We start from the raw sequence: 18,878 nt of genomic DNA, 5'->3' as shown, positions 1-18,878 counted from the left end.
CGAATCAAGTATTCTATCTCCGCCTCCTTTTCGTGACGTGCTTGTGTCGCAGGGCGGGGTTTCCATTTTCACTGCGAGTTTCGGGGAACAAACATGGAGCCGGAGATGGAGGACAAAACCTTAGAGCTAATGGTGAGTACTCGGTTGTGCTTCGAGAAAGATTTTATTGTATGTTCTAAAGACTTTCGCGTTTATACATTCATATTACCGGTTACATGCACAGCCTGGTTGAACATAACCAGCTTGTGGAGTGGGTAGGGATCGATTGAGTTGAGGGGGAAGGAGGGGTGAGGAGCGAGAGAGAGAAATGGCTGGCTCGGCTGACAGGGAGGGCCCTGCTATGTATCGCTGTCTCACTTGGTGGTTTTCACGTCTCTCCCCCTTGTTTTCCCTTTTATACAAAAGCTGATACGTTAGTTGACAAGACCAGTAGGTGTTATTGGTGGTGGTTGAGGATATTTATTGAGCTAGTGGCGGATGTGGAGGGAGGAAAGCTGCCGCGGCATCGTGGTGAGTCCGAGGCTCGTCGACTTTAGCCGGTGACTTGAGCTTCACTGCGGCGCCTCTGCGCCACTCACTCCAGCCTATAATCTGATCGTACAGACGAGCTGTGGTTCATATGGAGTCTAAGAACCCTTCCCTATGTTTTACAGTTTTTAAAACAACCATTTCTCTCGCACAAAAACGTCTCATTTACGTGACACGACATATTTTAACAGGAGTTTAAAGCTGCGTAATAGGAAGTAACCGCTCGTGCTGTCAATTGCAAATGACATTTCTGAACCTAACGATGAGGAAATATACAAATATTATAACTTTTACAAGAATATGGTTTAATGTGAATGAATAGTTGTGTTTTGGTAACCACGCATCTTTTTAGGGAAATACAAATCTTCATTGTTGATGTGAAGGAAGTAATAGCAAGCGGCTAGGTGGCTAACCGCATCAAACCATTAGCCTACGCCAACTAATTACGATATTTTTGTTTCAGACTTTTATGAATATAATTTTAATAAGACTTGCAATAAAAATAAGCTGAATTCCTCCAAGTTTGTCCTTCAGTAGTTAAACATCACATTTGACATGATTTACATCGGTGTGTAGTCTCATTATCAATTGTAATGAAATAAAACATTCCTGTTAATCTAAAACATTTTTATAGCGCCTTTAAGTGTATTGACTTATTAAATATGCCATTTATTAAGTAGGCTGTCTCTGAATCAATATCATCTTGCCAATACAATATCATTATAGAATCAGTTTTACAGATTGGATTTGCTTCTTGTTGCTATGGATACAATGTAATGGTAAGAGTGAATGCTCTTGAGTTTGTCCACTTTGTATTGTGAAGCTTGAGAAAGATAGATGGTTTTTGGTTGTGAGATAACAAGCCACGTGCATTTGTGTATAGACAGCAGGGGACTCATAATGAAACCAAAGCATGCAAATGTCAAACAACAAAATACTAAAATTCAAATGGAACCGTAAAATGTAAAAACAAACTAATTTAATATATTTATAAAACTATAATACTACTATCTCAGTGATGGTAAAACAACACTGGTGTCTAGCTTTGATATCACACCCCTTTCAGTCCAGAGAGCTTTTGCTTTCCAAGTTTATAAAGAAATATTTACGATATGAATGGTGATTATGGATTAAGGCAGGTGCTGAGTCGTGGATATTAAGGCCATCATCTCTGTGTTGCCTGTGTTTGGGATGTAAGCATATCCTTGTGGTGGCCTTGGCAAGGGGGCAGCTGTTGACACGATACCCAAACGCCTACACACCCTGCCCCATCCCACATCTTAACAGCATGCTGATGGAGAATCTGTCCAATTATTCAGCACACAGAGATCGTAGGCTGGTGCTCAGTCCTTTCATCTGCTTTCCAACAAACAATGCGACAGAATTATGAACGCTTGTGAGCAGATGATGAAAGGGTGATGTTTAGCGTCGCTGTCAAGCGGAAACCTTGTGTCTCCAAAAACTGCTTTTCAGGAAATGGAAAAAAACACTACACTGCATTGTTAAAGTTGATATTGTGTCTTTATATGGTCAGACACGTGCATGTCGTTATATTATTAACATTTTACCACAATCAAGCTCAATTGAGTTGCAAGGTTTTTGACTGGAGAATTTCTGACATGGTTTTGTCCGACATTAGAACGCCAATAAGTGAATCGCATTACGTGTTCGTCAACTTGCAGGTTATAAAGTTTACTGTAGATATGTGGGCGGCTGAGCGCTCCGTTTCTTTCTGTCTTTTGGCCGAAATCTCATATTATGAAAGATGAAGTGCTATGCACTGGCTGTTTAAGACCGTATTGGCTATGACTCTGATAAATGCTAGACTAAGAGTCTTCTCCACTTCTCAAATACATAAAACATTTTCCATTTATTTGTGTATATATATTATATAGGATATATATATATGCGGCACTTCATTTACGATAGAGATGGGTGGGGTTATGATGTTTTAAAGACAGTTTGAGGATCCAGTGGAGTTACAAGTTTCAGTCACAAGCTCTTTTTAATCATTTTCATTGGTGTAATTGTTGCAAAACCCTCATACAGATGTAAAGGGGGACCAATAGTAATGATTTATTGGGGGAAAAAATTGACAAAATATGGAGATACAGGGTTTCCGCCTGAGAGTGACAATAGGTCTCGTATAGGAGTGGTTCCAATTTATATTGTGGTGGTCCTCTTTTTGCATTTTTGGTTCAATTTAATGTAAAGACGACGACATTGTGAAATAATGTTTTGTTTGTTTCTTCCCTTATGCAGAACACCTCTGTCATGGACTCGCAGACTGAAGACCGCTCCCCAAAGATCACAATTTTTAAGGTGAGGTGGATGAGCTGTACCTCCGTGTTTGTCAAAGCCAGTAAAAATAATAAACCGATACTACAATAAGGAGCAGTTGAGTAGCCTCTCCCTGGACTATGAAGGATTTTCCATATTGAAGTACTGTTGACTTAGGGTTTTGTTGTAGGGCACTGCCTAATCTGTGTCTGGAAAACCTCTGTGTCCATTTCCGCTAGCCTTTATTGCATCCGTATTTAGGATCAATGTGTCCTCTTGCATTTTTGAGATGTCCTGGGTAGTAACAGTGGGCCCAAAATGATCCGGACACTTAGACTACCGAAATCTCTTATTCTCACCAAGACTGCATTTATTTGATCGAAAATACAGTAAAAGCAGTAATCCTGTGGAAAAATGACTACATTTTAAAATCACTTTTTTGGATCTATATTAAGATACAATTTATTCCTGGCAAAGCTGAATTTTCAGCATCAGTTTTTAGTGGCACATGATCTATCAGAAATCATTCTAATTAGCTTATTTGGTGCTCAAGGCACATTTCTTATAAATTATAATCATTGATGATTAGTGTTTAATGGAAACAGTGATACATTTGTATTCACAAAATCTTTTGTATTTTTTTTATCTGATCAATTTAATGCGTCCTTGATAAATAAAAGTATTAATTTCTTAAACTTCGTGACCCCAAACTTTTGAACGGTGATGCAAGTTACACTTCAGTACAAACTATCTGAATTTGATATTTAAAGGCCGTGTTGCAGGTTAAATTTTTCAACGAATTTGTGCAATTTGCTTGTTGGTAATGAACATTTAAACTGTTATCCATTGTATTTTATGTTGAGTATCACAAAACGGAATATAATACGAAAAAGTAGGTACTATCTTACAGCGGCAACGATTCTCCTTTCCGCCACAATGCATTCCATGACGTCACCTTGGGGAGAGAGTTTACCAAAGCCCGCCTGGAGAGCGTTGAGAGTGACTAAAGAGACGAGTAGTAGACGAGAGTATTCAGATAGCGCAGATTATAGAACATGATCATTGTATATACAACACATCTATAGTCACCTATAACTGTTTAAGTTGGTTCATAAGACTTCGTGAAAAAAGTAAACAAACAATACTCGTGCGTGCTGGCTTGAAGGGGACCATGATCCTGCCTGAGATGTGTGTATGCTATCTTCAGCACAAACGGGTTCAGGCAGCATGCATTCAGCATTCAGTCACATCTGGTCGCGGGGTGAGCTCCTCGACCAGCGACCCAAACACACTCACTGCCCAACAGCACAAGCTTTCCAGCGCAGTTTCCACGGGACGGCACCGCCCGCGCGAGCACCTGCCAAACACCGCGACAGACACGCGGCGGCTACGCTTGCAACAACATTTTCAATGTTCAAGGAACACGCTTAAAAACGCCCATATAGCTAGCACGATGCCTTCTATTTATAGATGACAAAGACAAAGTTTACCAGTACTATGACAAAGGCTACCGGTAACGTTACTTATCTGAACTAACGTCATGATCACCGCCACTATAAAGAAAATGTTGATTTTTCACTCGGTGCTATTCAATGACAGTAAAAAAAAAAAATGTGTCGTTATCTCATTGCTGCGTTGCTAAATGATAGCAACTCACCAGGACACTTCACCAACTCTCCACTCATTCTCCTCGGACCATGCATTTCATCGGCTTTGACGGCAATCAGGCTACCTTTCCTCCAACGTCATCGCCGAATTGCGTGAAAAAAACCCGTTAATACCAAAAACGTAAAAAACTGGTATTTAAGACCATTTTTGATACATTTTAAAAATGATATACATATCTTGAGTGATTTATGTACCCATTAATCGACAGTGATGGTTAACCTGCAACATGGCCTTTAAACAAGTGCATCTACATGCTTTTCTCACTCACCTTCACTTATCTGAGACATTTTTGCATTTAATTTTGACAAAGCCCAAGTTATTTTAGTGGATGTGTGAGAAGGTCCCCTGAAGCTCACACAGATCTCCTTGTAGAGCAACCACACATTAGATCACACATTTGACTACCAGAAAATGAAAGTGCCCAGATTTTTATTTTTCCCCAACAAAGAATCAAGTCTTTTTGTGAAATGTTTTCTGCTTTTTTGTGTTTTTAATGCCTCGTTTCCACCGAGCAGTACAGCACAGTACGATTTGGGATGGGAAACCCTGATCCAGCTTGCGTACTGCTTGGTGAACACCAGGCATACATGTTGTTTTTGATTAAAAGCAGGAGAATTTAATGTTAAAACTATCACTGGATCTTAAGTCTGTAACTGTATGCAGCTCTTTTAACCATTTAGTTGTTTTTTTTAACCCCAAGTGTTCTGCTGGCGGTACACCCCACGTAAAAACAATTGTAATCAAATTACTAAACAACCACTGAATGGAATAACTCAAAATATGTATAATTTTAAAGCTTAGAAACTCAGGCCCAGGCCGCCACCTAGCATCAAAACAATTAATCATCATATTTTTCTAAACTACTGGCTTCAACACTAAATAGGTGTCATTTAAAAGCTTAGTCTCACTTTTACAGTGCATGTAGCCAATTTGATTAACTCCTAAGTAGTACAGTGTAGTGCACGAGTAGAAAACATCAAACGTTATTGTTTTGGGCTTTGACTAAACTTGAGCAAGTGTTTGTACGTGAAATGAGGTTTTACATTTGTGTCACTCAAAATGCCTTCAGGGCTTAAAGGGTTAACAGTTTAACACTTTTCCGAGTAAATGCACCTGACTTGAAATATTATGATGGTTTTCATTCTCCCTTTACCCAATCCTTTCCAATACAGATGTTTTTTTTTTGTCTCATCTAACACGTCTGTTTATTTGTTTTTCCTCGTACGATTCTCCCAGCCTATCTTTATCTGTCCTCAGGTGAGTAATGGACCTTTGACGGGCTCTAGGAAGCGGCCATCGGAAGGAAATTACGAGAAGGAGAAGGACGTGTGTATCCAGCTCTTTGATCAGTGGTCTGAAGCGGACCAGGTGGAGTTTGTGGAACACCTGATCTCACGCATGTGCCATTACCAACACGGCCACATAAACTCCTACCTCAAACCCATGCTCCAAAGGGACTTCATTACGGCACTGCCAGGTATTTCATGTAGTCCTTATTCTGAAAGTGCTGTTTTTGATGGAGGGTCCTTGCCTTAAATTTAGCCTTAAGATTAAAGATGGGCCATGTTTGTATAAGCCTATTTTAGTATATCTCTAATATTATATATAAATCAAACTTTAATTTCAATCAAATGAATAATTTATAAGCCTATTTTAGTATATCTCTAATATTATATATAAATCAAACTTTAATTTCAATCAAATGAATCATTTAACACATGTTCCTTGTATTATTGTTCATAATTCATCAGTGCATCAGTGTTTTTTTTTACATTAAAGAATTCCGAAAATAATTCCCACAAAAAAATTACGCAACTTAATATTAAGAAATATTAATTGAGCACCAGATCAGCATATTAGAATGATTTCTGAAGGATCATGTGACACTGAAGACTGGATTAATGATGCTTAAAATACAGCTTTGCCATCACAAGAATGTACATGTAAATTACCATGTTTTGAAATAGTCATTTTATAATGTAATTTTTCACTATATTACTGCGTTTGATCAAATAATGGCAAGTCTTTGTAAGCATTAAAGACTACTTTAAAAAAACACAACTTAATTACAATTTTGAACAGTGTATCTTGCATTTTTACTTTTAACTATACAGTTTCTTTTAGAAAATTCATCAGATTGTAAAAGTCAAATGTGTTGTGAATGTAAATTTTGACGTTAAACGCACATATTCTTGGACCAGTGTTCTTAAATATTCTTTATCCTGCTTTTATAGCTTTTAACTCTTGCATCTTTTTGCTTTCCAGCTCAGGGTCTGGATCATATAGCGGAGAATATCTTGTCCTTCCTGGACGCACGCTCGCTGTGTTCGGCCGAGCTGGTGTGTAAGGAGTGGCAGCGTGTGATTTCTGAAGGCATGTTGTGGAAGAAGCTGATCGAGAGGATGGTTCGGACAGACCCGCTGTGGAAAGGCCTTTCAGAGAGACACCAGTGGTGAGTCATGGTGCTGATATGACTGTTTACATCCCTCAAACCCCCTCATTTATACATGAGGTTTAACAACCACCTCGTCATTATCTCTCAGTGGTGTAATTCTCCACCAGACATGCTAGGAACCTCCATTTAGACTGTCTTGTACGTCTTATTTGGCCTTCAATTATAAAGGGGCTTGTTTATGTCAGTTTATCAGGGATGTTTATTGCTGTTTGATTCACAGGGAAAAATACCTGTTCAAGAACCGCACAACAGAAGTTCCTCCGAACTCATACTACCGTTCTCTTTATCCGAAAATCATTCAGGACATCGAGGTGGGCAAATCAATCATTGTTTGTTTCTGTCTTTTATGGGTGTAATATGAGATTAGCTCTTGTCTGCTCATGCCAGAAACGAGCCAATGTGTTTTAAGGAAAGGGAGGTAGTAACTCAGAGCATTTGTTTGTTCATTTGAGCAAGCAGGAGCAGTGATTTAACCTCAGGGGTGGGCGGCAGGCCTCATGCAACCTAGCTTTCATAGTAATCAGATTGTGCAGCCATCAGCTATTTAAATATTACATTTTCAAATACTCCGCTTTTTTTATTTGATGGCAGTGCGTAATCATTTTGATCAAATCGAGTAAAATTGCTTAAATTGCTCTTCCTGTTTCCAGACCATCGAGGCGAACTGGAGGTGTGGCCGACATAACTTGCAAAGGATCCAGTGTAGGTCGGAGAACAGCAAAGGTGTTTACTGCCTCCAGTATGACGATGAAAAGATCATCAGCGGTCTACGAGATAACTCCATCAAGGTGTGATCGCGCTCTGCCTGTGTATTTCTCGTGAACCTCGTGTGGGTTTACTGTTGTAATCACTGGTAAAAACCACAGTCTGACTGCATCCTTCCTTACGCAGGTGCCTTTTAAAAATGCTAACCACTTTTGACATCAAGCGTGTTCTCGTTAATTATGCTAATGACACGTTTAATCACATTTTGCAAATAAACAATTTAGTGATTTGTTTGCTGAACTGATGTTACTCGAACCAAAGGGGTTCAAGATGTCTGCTTTTAAAACTCTTAAAACAGAAGCACGACTCTAGTTTTAGATTTACACAATTGAAACTCTCCCCTTATATATTATAATACTAAAACTAGTGAGAGTGTATTGAAACCAGTGAGATGATTCAAGTGACTCTATCTAAGGAAAGAATGACTAATTACAGTAGTCAAGATTTGAAGTGGATCAAAGCCTTCCATTTAAAGTTATACATGAATTTTGAACAATACCCATTCTTGTCTTAAGACAACTTTGAACTTTTTTGATCCACTTCAGATGTTGACTACTGTATATTGTTCATATGTAGTGTTAGGGGTTTGTTTAAATGCATAATTTTTTAGCTTTTTTAAATGCAATCCGATTTTATCATCTCTCGTATATCTTGTTCTTGAAATTCAGCTCATGTGTGTCTCTAGGAATGTGTCATTGGTGAATATAACAGTAACAATGAATGTCGTATTTTTTTTTTTTTAAAGGTCGTTGTTCTTAAAGTAAATACTTTTCAGCAGTAATGACATTTATGTTAGAAAATATTTATATTATATGCTGCTGCTGCTTTTATTATATATGCTGTTCTTATGAATTTTATTAGTTTAAGCAAACATATACTGTGTTCAACATTGATAATAAGAAATGTTTCTTGAAGAATGCGTTGGATCAGCTTATTATAATGATTTCTGAAGGATCATGTGACACTGAAGACTGGAGTAATGAAAATTCAGCTTTTCCTTCACAGGAATTACGTTTTAAAATGCATTTAAAATAGAAAACAGGCCCTTTAAATTGTAATTTCACAGTATTACTGTTTATACTCTGTTTTTATTAAATACAGCCTTGGTCCTTTGTGAGCATAAGCGATTTTTAAACATTAAAACATCTTACCAACCTCAAACTGTGGAACAGTAGTGTATTAAGTTTTTATTAAATGTATTAATCAAATTCTAATTGATATTGGCCATAATATAAATAATTATTGGCTGACAACAACATTGGGCAAAATATTGGCGTATCTCAACTAGCAATGTGAATTTATTGTAAAATTTAAATTACTGTCCAATAATGAGTCTGTTCCTGTTAAAATTGTGTATTTTTTACAAATTCATGGTGTTTGCAAATGTGAAAAGATGTGTTATGTGTGTTTGTATTCAGATATGGGATAAACAGACTCTGGAGTGTTTGAAGATCCTGACAGGGCACACGGGCTCTGTGCTGTGTCTGCAATACGATGAGAGAGTCATTGTTACCGGCTCCTCTGATTCCACTGTCAGGTCAGATTTCTATCGTTCTCTCGCTTTCTATAAGTCCTCTGTTCATTTCTCCATCCCCCCTTCTCCCATCACTCCACATGTCTGTTCAGCTGGAATGAGTAAGGGACTGATAAAATCGGCGCTGACTTCTCTTGCCTTCTCTTTTTACCCAGAGTTTGGGATGTGAACTCGGGGGAAGTTTTGAACACTCTGATCCATCACAACGAGGCCGTGCTCCACCTGCGATTCTGTAACGGGTTGATGGTCACCTGCTCGAAGGATCGCTCCATCGCCGTGTGGGACATGGCCTCTCCCACAGACATCAGCCTCCGCCGAGTCCTCGTCGGACACAGGGCCGCCGTCAATGTGGTCGACTTTGACGACAAGTACATTGTCTCTGCCTCTGGTGATCGGACCATAAAGGTCAGTGCTCTTCTCTCTGAATGACTGTTATCAGCTGTCAATCAAACCACAAACCAATGCTCTTAGAGTTGTATCTGATTTCAAATATATCTGCACCCAATACATATCACAAGGGGGTATTTTTTTTTCTTCTGTATTTTACGGCCTGAAAAGTATGACCATGAAATGGTTTTTGGGTGGGGGTGGGTGGTGTGCTGGTTAGGGCTGTCAAAATGGCTCAAACTAAATTCTAATATTAGTAATAAGCAAGTATAAAATTCGAGTTTAAAAGGTATAATTTCAGTTATAATTTTTAGCTTTTTGCTTGTCTCCATGCCACAAGAGGGTGCAATAAGCAAAATAATAATGCACGGCATTCAATAGTTTATTCAAGGCAATTAAATATCATGACTGTTTGTAGTGCATAACGTTTAAACTACCATTTATAAATCAAATATTATTTAGTGAATTGCATAATTTACACAACAGCATCATGTATTTATGCATGGTTTAATGCAAAGATTCAAAGCTCCAATCACGCAGTACTTTTTTTTTTGCTTTTAAAAACATAACAGTGCATAGCAATGGTAATTCAAAGTGCTTTACATAAAAGAAATTAAAATAATCAAAAGTATGAATAATTAAAACAGTTTAGAATAAAAAATAAAATACAGTACAAACAGTCGGACAAACAATGGCACAGTGCTCAATCATTAAATGCAAAGCTAAACAGATGTGTTTTGAGTCTGGATTTGAATGTGGCTACTGTAGGAGCACACCTGATCTTTTAACAGTACTGCACAAGCTCACGCCGCTGTCTGCGGGACACTATTAGCATATTAGCCAGGGTTCAAAGTAGTGCTGTGTTGAAAAAATCGATTCACCAATTCTGAATCGATTTTCATATTAATTTCTAAAGATCGATCCGTAACTCAGAGGATCGATTTAATAACAGGCCTACATTTTCCCCATAAACACACCGAGACATGGCGACCGGCGGCGCTGCTAATGCGGTTTCTCTGAATCCACTTGTTGACAAGAGAGGAGGAAAGAGCCGTTCATAGCGCGTTTTTTGCGCGTGCAAATTCGTTTTCTAAGCGCGCCTCTGTTCATGGTTGCATAGCAACGACAGACGCAAAGGGAAAGCACGCGCTTGTGGAGAGGAGAAAGCGGTGCAAACTGCGCTCTCCATGATGACGAGGAAGTATCATCAAATAATTAATTGATTTCTAGCCCTTGCATTAGCTTTACTACTAGATATATTCATTGAGATGAGAAATAAAAAGCCGCCCTGTACAGCGATGATCAGCTGTTCGGCCGAGCTTTCCATGTTGTTACGGAAAGGCCGCTGGTTTTTGTCACATGACCTGTTGAGATGCATTGAAGTGCTTCTCACTGAATTTGCACGCGCATAAAACGCGATATGTGAACAGCCCCTAAAGTGGTATCGTGTGCGGTTGTATCTAGTTTAAAAGGCCTTTTAAATATGAACGCAGTTTTGGATTAAATAAAAGGACAGTCAAGTCAAATAAAACACGTTTTATCTCCTGTTTAGTTGGTAACACTACATTAAGATACCATTCATTAACATTAATGCCTTATCTAACATCAATACATTGAGTGAACAATACATTTTTACAACATTAATGTATGTTTGTGAATGTTATTTAATACAAAAACTTGATTGTTCATGAACAATAAAAACTTTTGATTTTAAAAATATAAGATTGGATCAGATCGGATCGAATCGAATAGAATCGAATCGAATAATGATAATCGATTCAAGATCTTGAGAATCGGAATCGAATCGATTCTTGAAATTTGAATCGATACCCAGCACTAGTTCAAAGCGCCAAATGCAAGTAAAAATCAGCGTTGAAACTCACACGGCAGTTGTTTGGTAACTTTCTTATGAATTGACAATGCTTGGTTGTGAGAATGTGACATGGCTTAGTGCGATCATCAGATTGCAGCGGTTGTGATGTAATTCTATAAAAATATAGTCTGACGCGCTGCATGTTTCAGAGTACTGTAACAGCACTTTGTTTTCAGTTTCGTTTCACAGTTAATTCTACTCTGCAAGTGCTGTGTGTTTTGAGTCGCTCATAATTTGCTTTTGGGAACGCAACATTCGTCATGAGAATAGTTAATAAATCTGCTGTCAACAAAGAGAAGCGATAAGGCAGGGTTACACAAATCCAGCCCTGGAGTGCCACTGTCCTACAGAGTTTAGCTCAAACTCGCCTACCTGCAGTTTTCAAGACCTCGTCTAGCTTGTTCAGGTGTGTTTGGTTAGATTTGGAACTAAACTCTGCAGGGAAGTGGTCCTCCAGTTTTCCGCCAAAATAAAAGTTAAATGGTTTAGTGCTGCAATGGACTAGACTAATTTGTCGTGCAGCCAGGCTTGGACTATTCAGGTGTCCGCTTGATCTGTCCAAAGCCAGAAATTCCCAGCAGAGGGCAGTAGTGTAATGGCTTCTCAATTCTCTGTAGACTGGAGAAGCGCTACAGTCCGCTGCTCTTGCCCAGAATCCTCGTCAGCACTCGTATTCTCCAGCCGCTCTCTCCTAGATGCTGGAATCGGGGCAATCGGGATTCCAGGAACAGACAGCCCTGAGCCAGCACACCCATCGCTCTGGGAGGGGTGCCAAGTCATTCTGCAGCCCCCACTCTCTGAAAACATTCCCCAAATAATGAGGCAGGGCAGTATGGGCTGGTGTGGGTTTTCTAAGGGTGTTTTCACATGTGCGCACACACAACTTCCTGAGTTTGAATGTACTGGTGCTTTATTAAATACGCCAATGGTTTATTCTAAAGGAAAATGCACTGGTTAGAAAATATACATACAAGGTTTAACCATTACACACTTAGATCACAAAGTTTTAAAGTGTTTAATGTAATGTTTTGCAGGTGTGGAGTACAAGCACCTGTGAGTTTGTTCGGACACTAAACGGTCATAAGCGAGGAATCGCCTGCCTACAGTACAGAGACCGACTCGTGGTCAGTGGGTCCTCGGACAACACCATCAGGTCTGTGCCAATAAAAAATAAATTTAGTTTACATATAAAAGTAATTGGGGGGAATCTCAAGAAACGTGAAAAAAAAAAAATGTCCAGGTCACATTTCACCCTAGGATAATTGAAGTAAAAAAAAAAATTAACCAAAAATGAAAGGATAATTCCGGTATTTAACACCTTGAGTCTATATTGTAGTTTGTTTTGGATGAACAAGAGTGGTGGACAACATTTTTTTGACAATGGTTCCTCTCTCGAGTTTTTGACTATAATAGAATTGGCCATGGACCCATTTAACATTGGAGTCAATGGGCATGTCCGAAAATGTCATTAAAACAGCCAATAATGTTCGTTTACAAAACTGTTAAACTCACCGAGTGTTTAGTGGTGTTCGTTGATGATTATAAACAATATATCGTCGCAATATATGATTCCAATCCGTTTATTTTGCTATAGTGGAATTATTTTTTCAGACACTTCACAATCGTGTAACTTCCGCTCAATATTTGAATCTGAAGCGTTAGCACACTCCCGAGTCCCGACCACTTGATGGCGATAACCGATGTTTGTTTCGCGGGACACTCACGGTCACAGTCGAGTTCAACTTCATATTGCACTGGTCAGTGGTCACGTCTTTCAATATGGTTAGAATTTGTGCGGTCAAAAACTGCGGTAAAGTTCCTAAAAAAATTGTTTATTTCGCTTACTCTCCTGAAGCACAGTTGCTCTGCTCGCTAGCCTTATGAGAAACGGAAGCGAGCAAAAAGACTACATCGACCAAATGTAAACAGCCCCCTTTCCGTTTCCGGTAGCGCATTTATATTAACGAGCACTCAGTCCTTCAACAGAATTCAATGGGATTTTACAAAATGACGAATAAAACACGACAGAAACTGTATTTCGCAACACTTTTTGTTTCTGTAACATCAACTAACATCACTAATCACTCGGTGAGTTTAACAGTTTTGTAAACGAACATTATTGGCTGTTTTAATGACATTTTCGGACATGCCCATTGACTACAACGTTAAATGGGTCCATGGCCAATTCTATTATAGTCAAAAACTCGAGAGGGGAACCATTGTCAAAAAAATGTTGTCCACCACTTTTGTTCATCCAAAACAAACTACAATATAGACTCAAGGTGTTAAATACCGGAATTATCCTTTAAGGGTTTTGATACGGAATATAACCTAATTCTTATTTTCCTTGTTGGTATATTGTTCTTTTTTGGGGTTTACTGTGACCTGGGTTCACCCAGTTAGTATTACTTGCATTTGATTTATTTTCTCTTGGAATCTTTGTTAATCTCTTTCTCCAGGCTGTGGGATATTGAGTGTGGAGCCTGTTTGCGGGTTTTGGAAGGGCATGAGGAGCTTGTTCGCTGTATTCGGTTCGATAACAAGCGGATTGTGAGTGGAGCGTATGACGGGTATGCCCAAGTCTGATTTATTCAAAGTTGAAAGGAGTTTCATTGGCTTTTTTTTTTTCATTTTTTTTTTCATTGCATTGCATTGAAGAAAAACAGAATGGGGGGGGAACAAAATTTGCAACTGTTTGCTAACAGCCAAAAAAGACAGAAAGTTCCTGTAAAAAAATGTGTATTTCAAAATATGTATCAAAATTAAGATGCTTTTGCTGAAATGCACTCTAGTCTGGAGGATTAACTTTGGCCAGGTTTTTTTCCCCCCGTTTGGATTATGTCTGGTTTATTCCTGGCTTTAATGTGAATAATCTCTATATTCTCACATCTTTAATTGTGGAGTTGCATTTGTCTGCTCCCTATCCTCCAGTCATTAATCTGATACTTGAGCAGTACACTATACCCACACAGCCGAGGGAGCAGTCACTTCTAATCCTAGAAAGCCCAAAATTGAATCACAGATTATCTGTAGATTATGTGTGGAATGCGGCTGTGGAGCTGCTTTACAACAGAAGAATGAGAGGGATATTTTTTAACCAATGTATTGTGGATTTATGATTGTAATATTTTTGTCCATTGTCTAATGCGCTTTAATATGTTTGTGTGTGTGTGTGCAGTAAAATTAAAGTATGGGACCTACAAGCTGCTCTCGATCCACGAGCCCCAGCCAGCACTCTGTGTCTACGTACACTAGTGGTGAGTTCCCAACCCCTCATAACTCAGCCACCTGACACACAACACTTCAGAACATGCATGTGCTCAATTCATTATCTCTAAACAAAACTGCAAAATGGGTGCTCTGTAAATTCCACACAAAAGAAATAAAATAACTTTAGAGGTAAGTAACAAATATTGTTTATTAATATGCTGCATTTTTTTTTCTTCATCAAAGAATTATATTTCTATTGCTTTCCATAGTTTAATCCATAATTTTATTTAACTTTACATTTTAAAACATTAACTAAGTTATTTTAAATTGTAATATGGTTGGCATAAGAGAGTAAAAAAGAGGAATAAACTTATTGACCTCAAACTTTTGTGTGTGTAGTATTTTATATAATAAATGTAAAAAAGAGAATCTTAAAGTTGAATTTACTTAATTTTGGTAAATTTGAAGATCACTGAAACAATGGAAAATATTTGACCAAGCTTTTAAAATTAACACACAGAATCTAAAACACTGCATGACTAAAGTGTGTAACGATTTGATGTAAAGCCCCTCCATGTTTTCAAGGTCTCTTTTTTTTCTTTTTATATCTCGTCTCTTTAAATATGAACAGTGTTAGCCTATAGTGTGCACTTGGAATTGATGAAAAACAGCGCTGTCACTGATAATCTCAAAATGCTCAAATATCAGCTGATTAATTGGTGCTAGGGAAGGTCGGTATATCGAGTTTATCAATTTGTCCTAAACATGAGAAACATGCTTTATATTAAAGGGCACCTATTATGACATTTAAAATGTTCCTAATGTTGTTTAGGGAGTCCCCAACAACAGTTTTACATGCATGCAATGACAAAAAACACTTTTGTTGTCGTATAATATGCATTTATTTTTACCTGATTTGCTCACCGACTCCCAAATGATTCGTTCAACGACTCATTTTTCCAAACCCCTCCTTTGCGCGACGCTAATCTGCGTTGATTGGTCAGATGACCCAGCAGTGTTTACATAGATAATACTTATTGTTTAACACTGAGTACAATGATGCTTTTATCAATTAAATCGTGTTATAATAATGATTATAGTCCACTGCTTTGTAGTTTGTAGTAAAAATAAGATAAAGAATTTAATGTTATGTTAGCGAGCATAGCCCAGAGTTCATATTGTAAAAGCACAATCAGTCTTTGTTTGCATTAACGTTAGCCCGATGCAATAACGTTTTTACAAAAATAAAAAAAATAAAATGCAGTTACGTTACTACGAGGTATTACTCTATTCTTTAAGACAACTCCGAAAACATTGACAAACACATATCTCAATACAATTGTCATTGAAAACCTAGAAGCTAAACGGTGCTTACACAACAAACAAAATAATTAAGTATGCTACATAAAACATAAAAGCAACAATTATTAATAACACTTACAGGTTGTGATACGGAGGTGGAAGCTGATGCAAATACACTTGGAACTGAACCTTCCTTCAATATCAGGCGGCTCGCGAATCCAAGTTTGATTGCATTTAAGTTGGTAAAGCAATCGTCTTCAAAACGGCGCGAACAAAGCACAAGGCTCGGACTACACTTCTGTGGTATAGTTATATGAATTGTAGCCACTTAGTCTTCAAATGCTCCTCCTTGGGCAGATGAAAAAAGTTGGCTTTTGAGTCGCACTTCAGAACACAGCGTCTCATCGCCATGATGTTTTCCCCTGGCCTTGGAGCGCAATAAGTGGGCGTATCGTATTCAAATAACTTGACAAGTTGACGTCATCTAGTCAGAGAAAAAGCTTCGGTCTTCTAACGATTCATAAAAATGACTCAGAGTCGACTCTTACTTTTGAAAGACAATAACTTTATATACGGTGCACTTTCATATTTCAAACTTTGCAGGATGTTTTTGTTCACTTAGATCTATGTTACACACTGCATGAAAGGTAAATTTCTAAATTCCATAATAGGTGCCCTTTAAGGGCTTAAACAAAACTTGTAAGATATTGTTAGTGCATATAGTTTAAAGGAGCTTTCCCTGTCAGCTGCTCTGACAGATACTTGTACTGTTTAATGCGTTTGAGACGTGGTGTTTTCCTCCAGCCATTACTTACATTTTAGACATGTTCTACTTCTGTAAATGTTAGAAAGTCTTGCAAATGTTTCTATTTTGTAATGCCTGGACAAAAATTATGTAAGCGAGTCTCCGCTAAACTTCACAGACTGCTATTCTATTGCGCTTCATCTGTTCAATGAAGAGTCATTCTGACTAGACTATACATTTTGCAAAAATATTTGTTGGACTTAAATTTGCCATATGTAGAATTTTAAACCTACAAGTAAGTGTTTTTATGATATCAGTAACTGTAAAGTGACTATTGTAATGAGGTAATTAGATAAGCCTACATTTGATTAAGCTCAGATGAGTCAATGTGTGTTCCTCATAGACTAAAAATTATAAGAAAAGCACAGACTAAATGTTAATTTCTAACTTTAAAGCGATACTTTTTTTTTTAGATTTTGTAAGAATGTAATGCACAATGTATAACATTGTTACATTTGTTTTCATAGCCTTCAATATGAGCATTGTTTGTAGGACAAACTTCTCGCAAGATGTAAAGTAATCACTTTTTTAATAAATCCAAATAGAAAAAAGTAGAAAATGCAGAGATGTATACCCTATATTGTCATTCAGCCAAAAATAAAGATATGATATATTGGCCATATCACCCAGCCCTATGCCTACCTGCTCTACTGTGTTATTGATTCCTAACAATCTCTGATCTGTCATGTGTAGTTAATCCGCCCTCTGCATGCTGACGCATTTATAGCACCATAGATGGTCTGATCTGCATCCCGTCATTCCCAGTCTGTGCCTGATTTTGATCCACAGCAGCGATGTCGCTTCAATAATAGTCTGTCTGCGTATAGGAACATTCTGGCCGAGTGTTCCGGCTCCAATTCGATGAGTTCCAGATCATCAGCAGCTCCCACGATGACACTATCCTTATCTGGGACTTCCTCAACGTGTCAACCAACGGGCAGACGGAAGGGCGATCGCCGTCCCGCACGTATACCTATATATCCAGATAGCAGGTAACTCATGTTTTGACTTCATGATTTCGTTCATATTCACACACAAAATGAAAACTAACTTGCATGCATGTGATCTCTTGACAGGGAAGCTCTGGTGGCGTGCGGAGTGTGTGCGAGTGTGTGTGGGGACTGTTCGGGTGACCCAGTCTCTGTGGAAGTGTGCCAGGATCAAAGGTCGAGGAACGCCACCACCACCCCCCTCCCCTTCACCCTCCTCTCTCCATCTGTCCGTTTTATTTCTCCCCCTCTTCGGTCATACTGAGGGCCGCCCCACAAAACACAAACTGCGTCAGTTCTCTTTCTCCCTCTCTGCGGAGGAGGAGGTGGAGAAACGGTGGAGAGAGCGATGCCATTAAGCAGAGAACCTGAGGGTGGGCGTGGAGCCCCCCCTCTCACCCCCGCCACTGCGTACAGGGTGACGGCTGCCCCAGCTCCGCCCCCTGGGCCCATGAACTCTGTATCTATCTTTTGTTTGTTTTGTTTTTGATTTAAAAAAAAGAAAAACTAAAGGGAGAAGGCAAGGTCTGAGTGCCTTCCTTCCCTCAGGACTGTTCTGCATGAATGAGCGAGCGATGGGACGTATAATGTGTGCTGGTCAACTCCTCGGTTTCTGATTTTTTTTTTTTTTTTTTTTTTTTAATGCTTTTCCTTTTTTTAAGTTGGGAAATTGACTTCATATTTTTTTTTCTTGTGAAATCGTATGAATAATTGTAGTTTTTGACTTCTCCTGATATGTCCTTCCATTTCTCGTTTTAGCGCTGTCCGTCTCGTTCCCCTTTTCATTGTCTGCTCGTCTAGGTTCTGAATGACCCATAACTGATCTGAATTTAGTTGTAAACAGAAATGTCTTGTCTCAAATGGTGTTGTATATTGAAAAGATTTTTTTAAAGAAAAAAGCGTTATTAATAAGAATAAAGTACTTGACTGTGAAGGAGTGTTAAGAAGCTTGCACAAGCGCGTCGTGTTTTTAGTGTGCGTGTTCGTACGCATGATTCGCCCCTTTGAGATAAAGGCTTTCCAACAGTAACCTGCCGTGATGGCTGCCAAGACCTTCCAAAAGCATAGGACTGCTGTTCAAA

General features: G+C 38.6%; 1 protein-coding gene across 1 annotated transcript; it reads left to right on the top strand.

Annotated features, from left to right (window-relative positions):
* Positions 1-36: 36 nt before the first annotated feature.
* Positions 37-18,084, top strand: fbxw11b (F-box and WD repeat domain containing 11b). Its single transcript, XM_079598892.1, has 13 exons — positions 37-132; positions 2,791-2,850; positions 5,713-5,953; positions 6,742-6,928; positions 7,152-7,242; positions 7,582-7,719; positions 9,115-9,233; positions 9,386-9,635; positions 12,525-12,643; positions 13,950-14,060; positions 14,669-14,747; positions 17,635-17,799; positions 17,884-18,084. Exons 1-12 carry the CDS (start codon positions 94-96, stop codon positions 17,794-17,796), a joined length of 1,596 nt encoding a protein of 531 aa, XP_079455018.1. The 5' UTR covers positions 37-93; the 3' UTR covers positions 17,797-17,799; positions 17,884-18,084.
* Positions 18,085-18,878: the final 794 nt, after the last annotated feature.

This window comes from Phoxinus phoxinus (genome assembly GCF_949152265.1).
Source record: "Phoxinus phoxinus genome assembly, chromosome: 23".
In the NCBI taxonomy this organism is placed as follows: Eukaryota; Metazoa; Chordata; class Actinopteri; order Cypriniformes; family Leuciscidae; genus Phoxinus; species Phoxinus phoxinus.
This window is presented reverse-complemented; position numbering and strand designations above follow the sequence as displayed.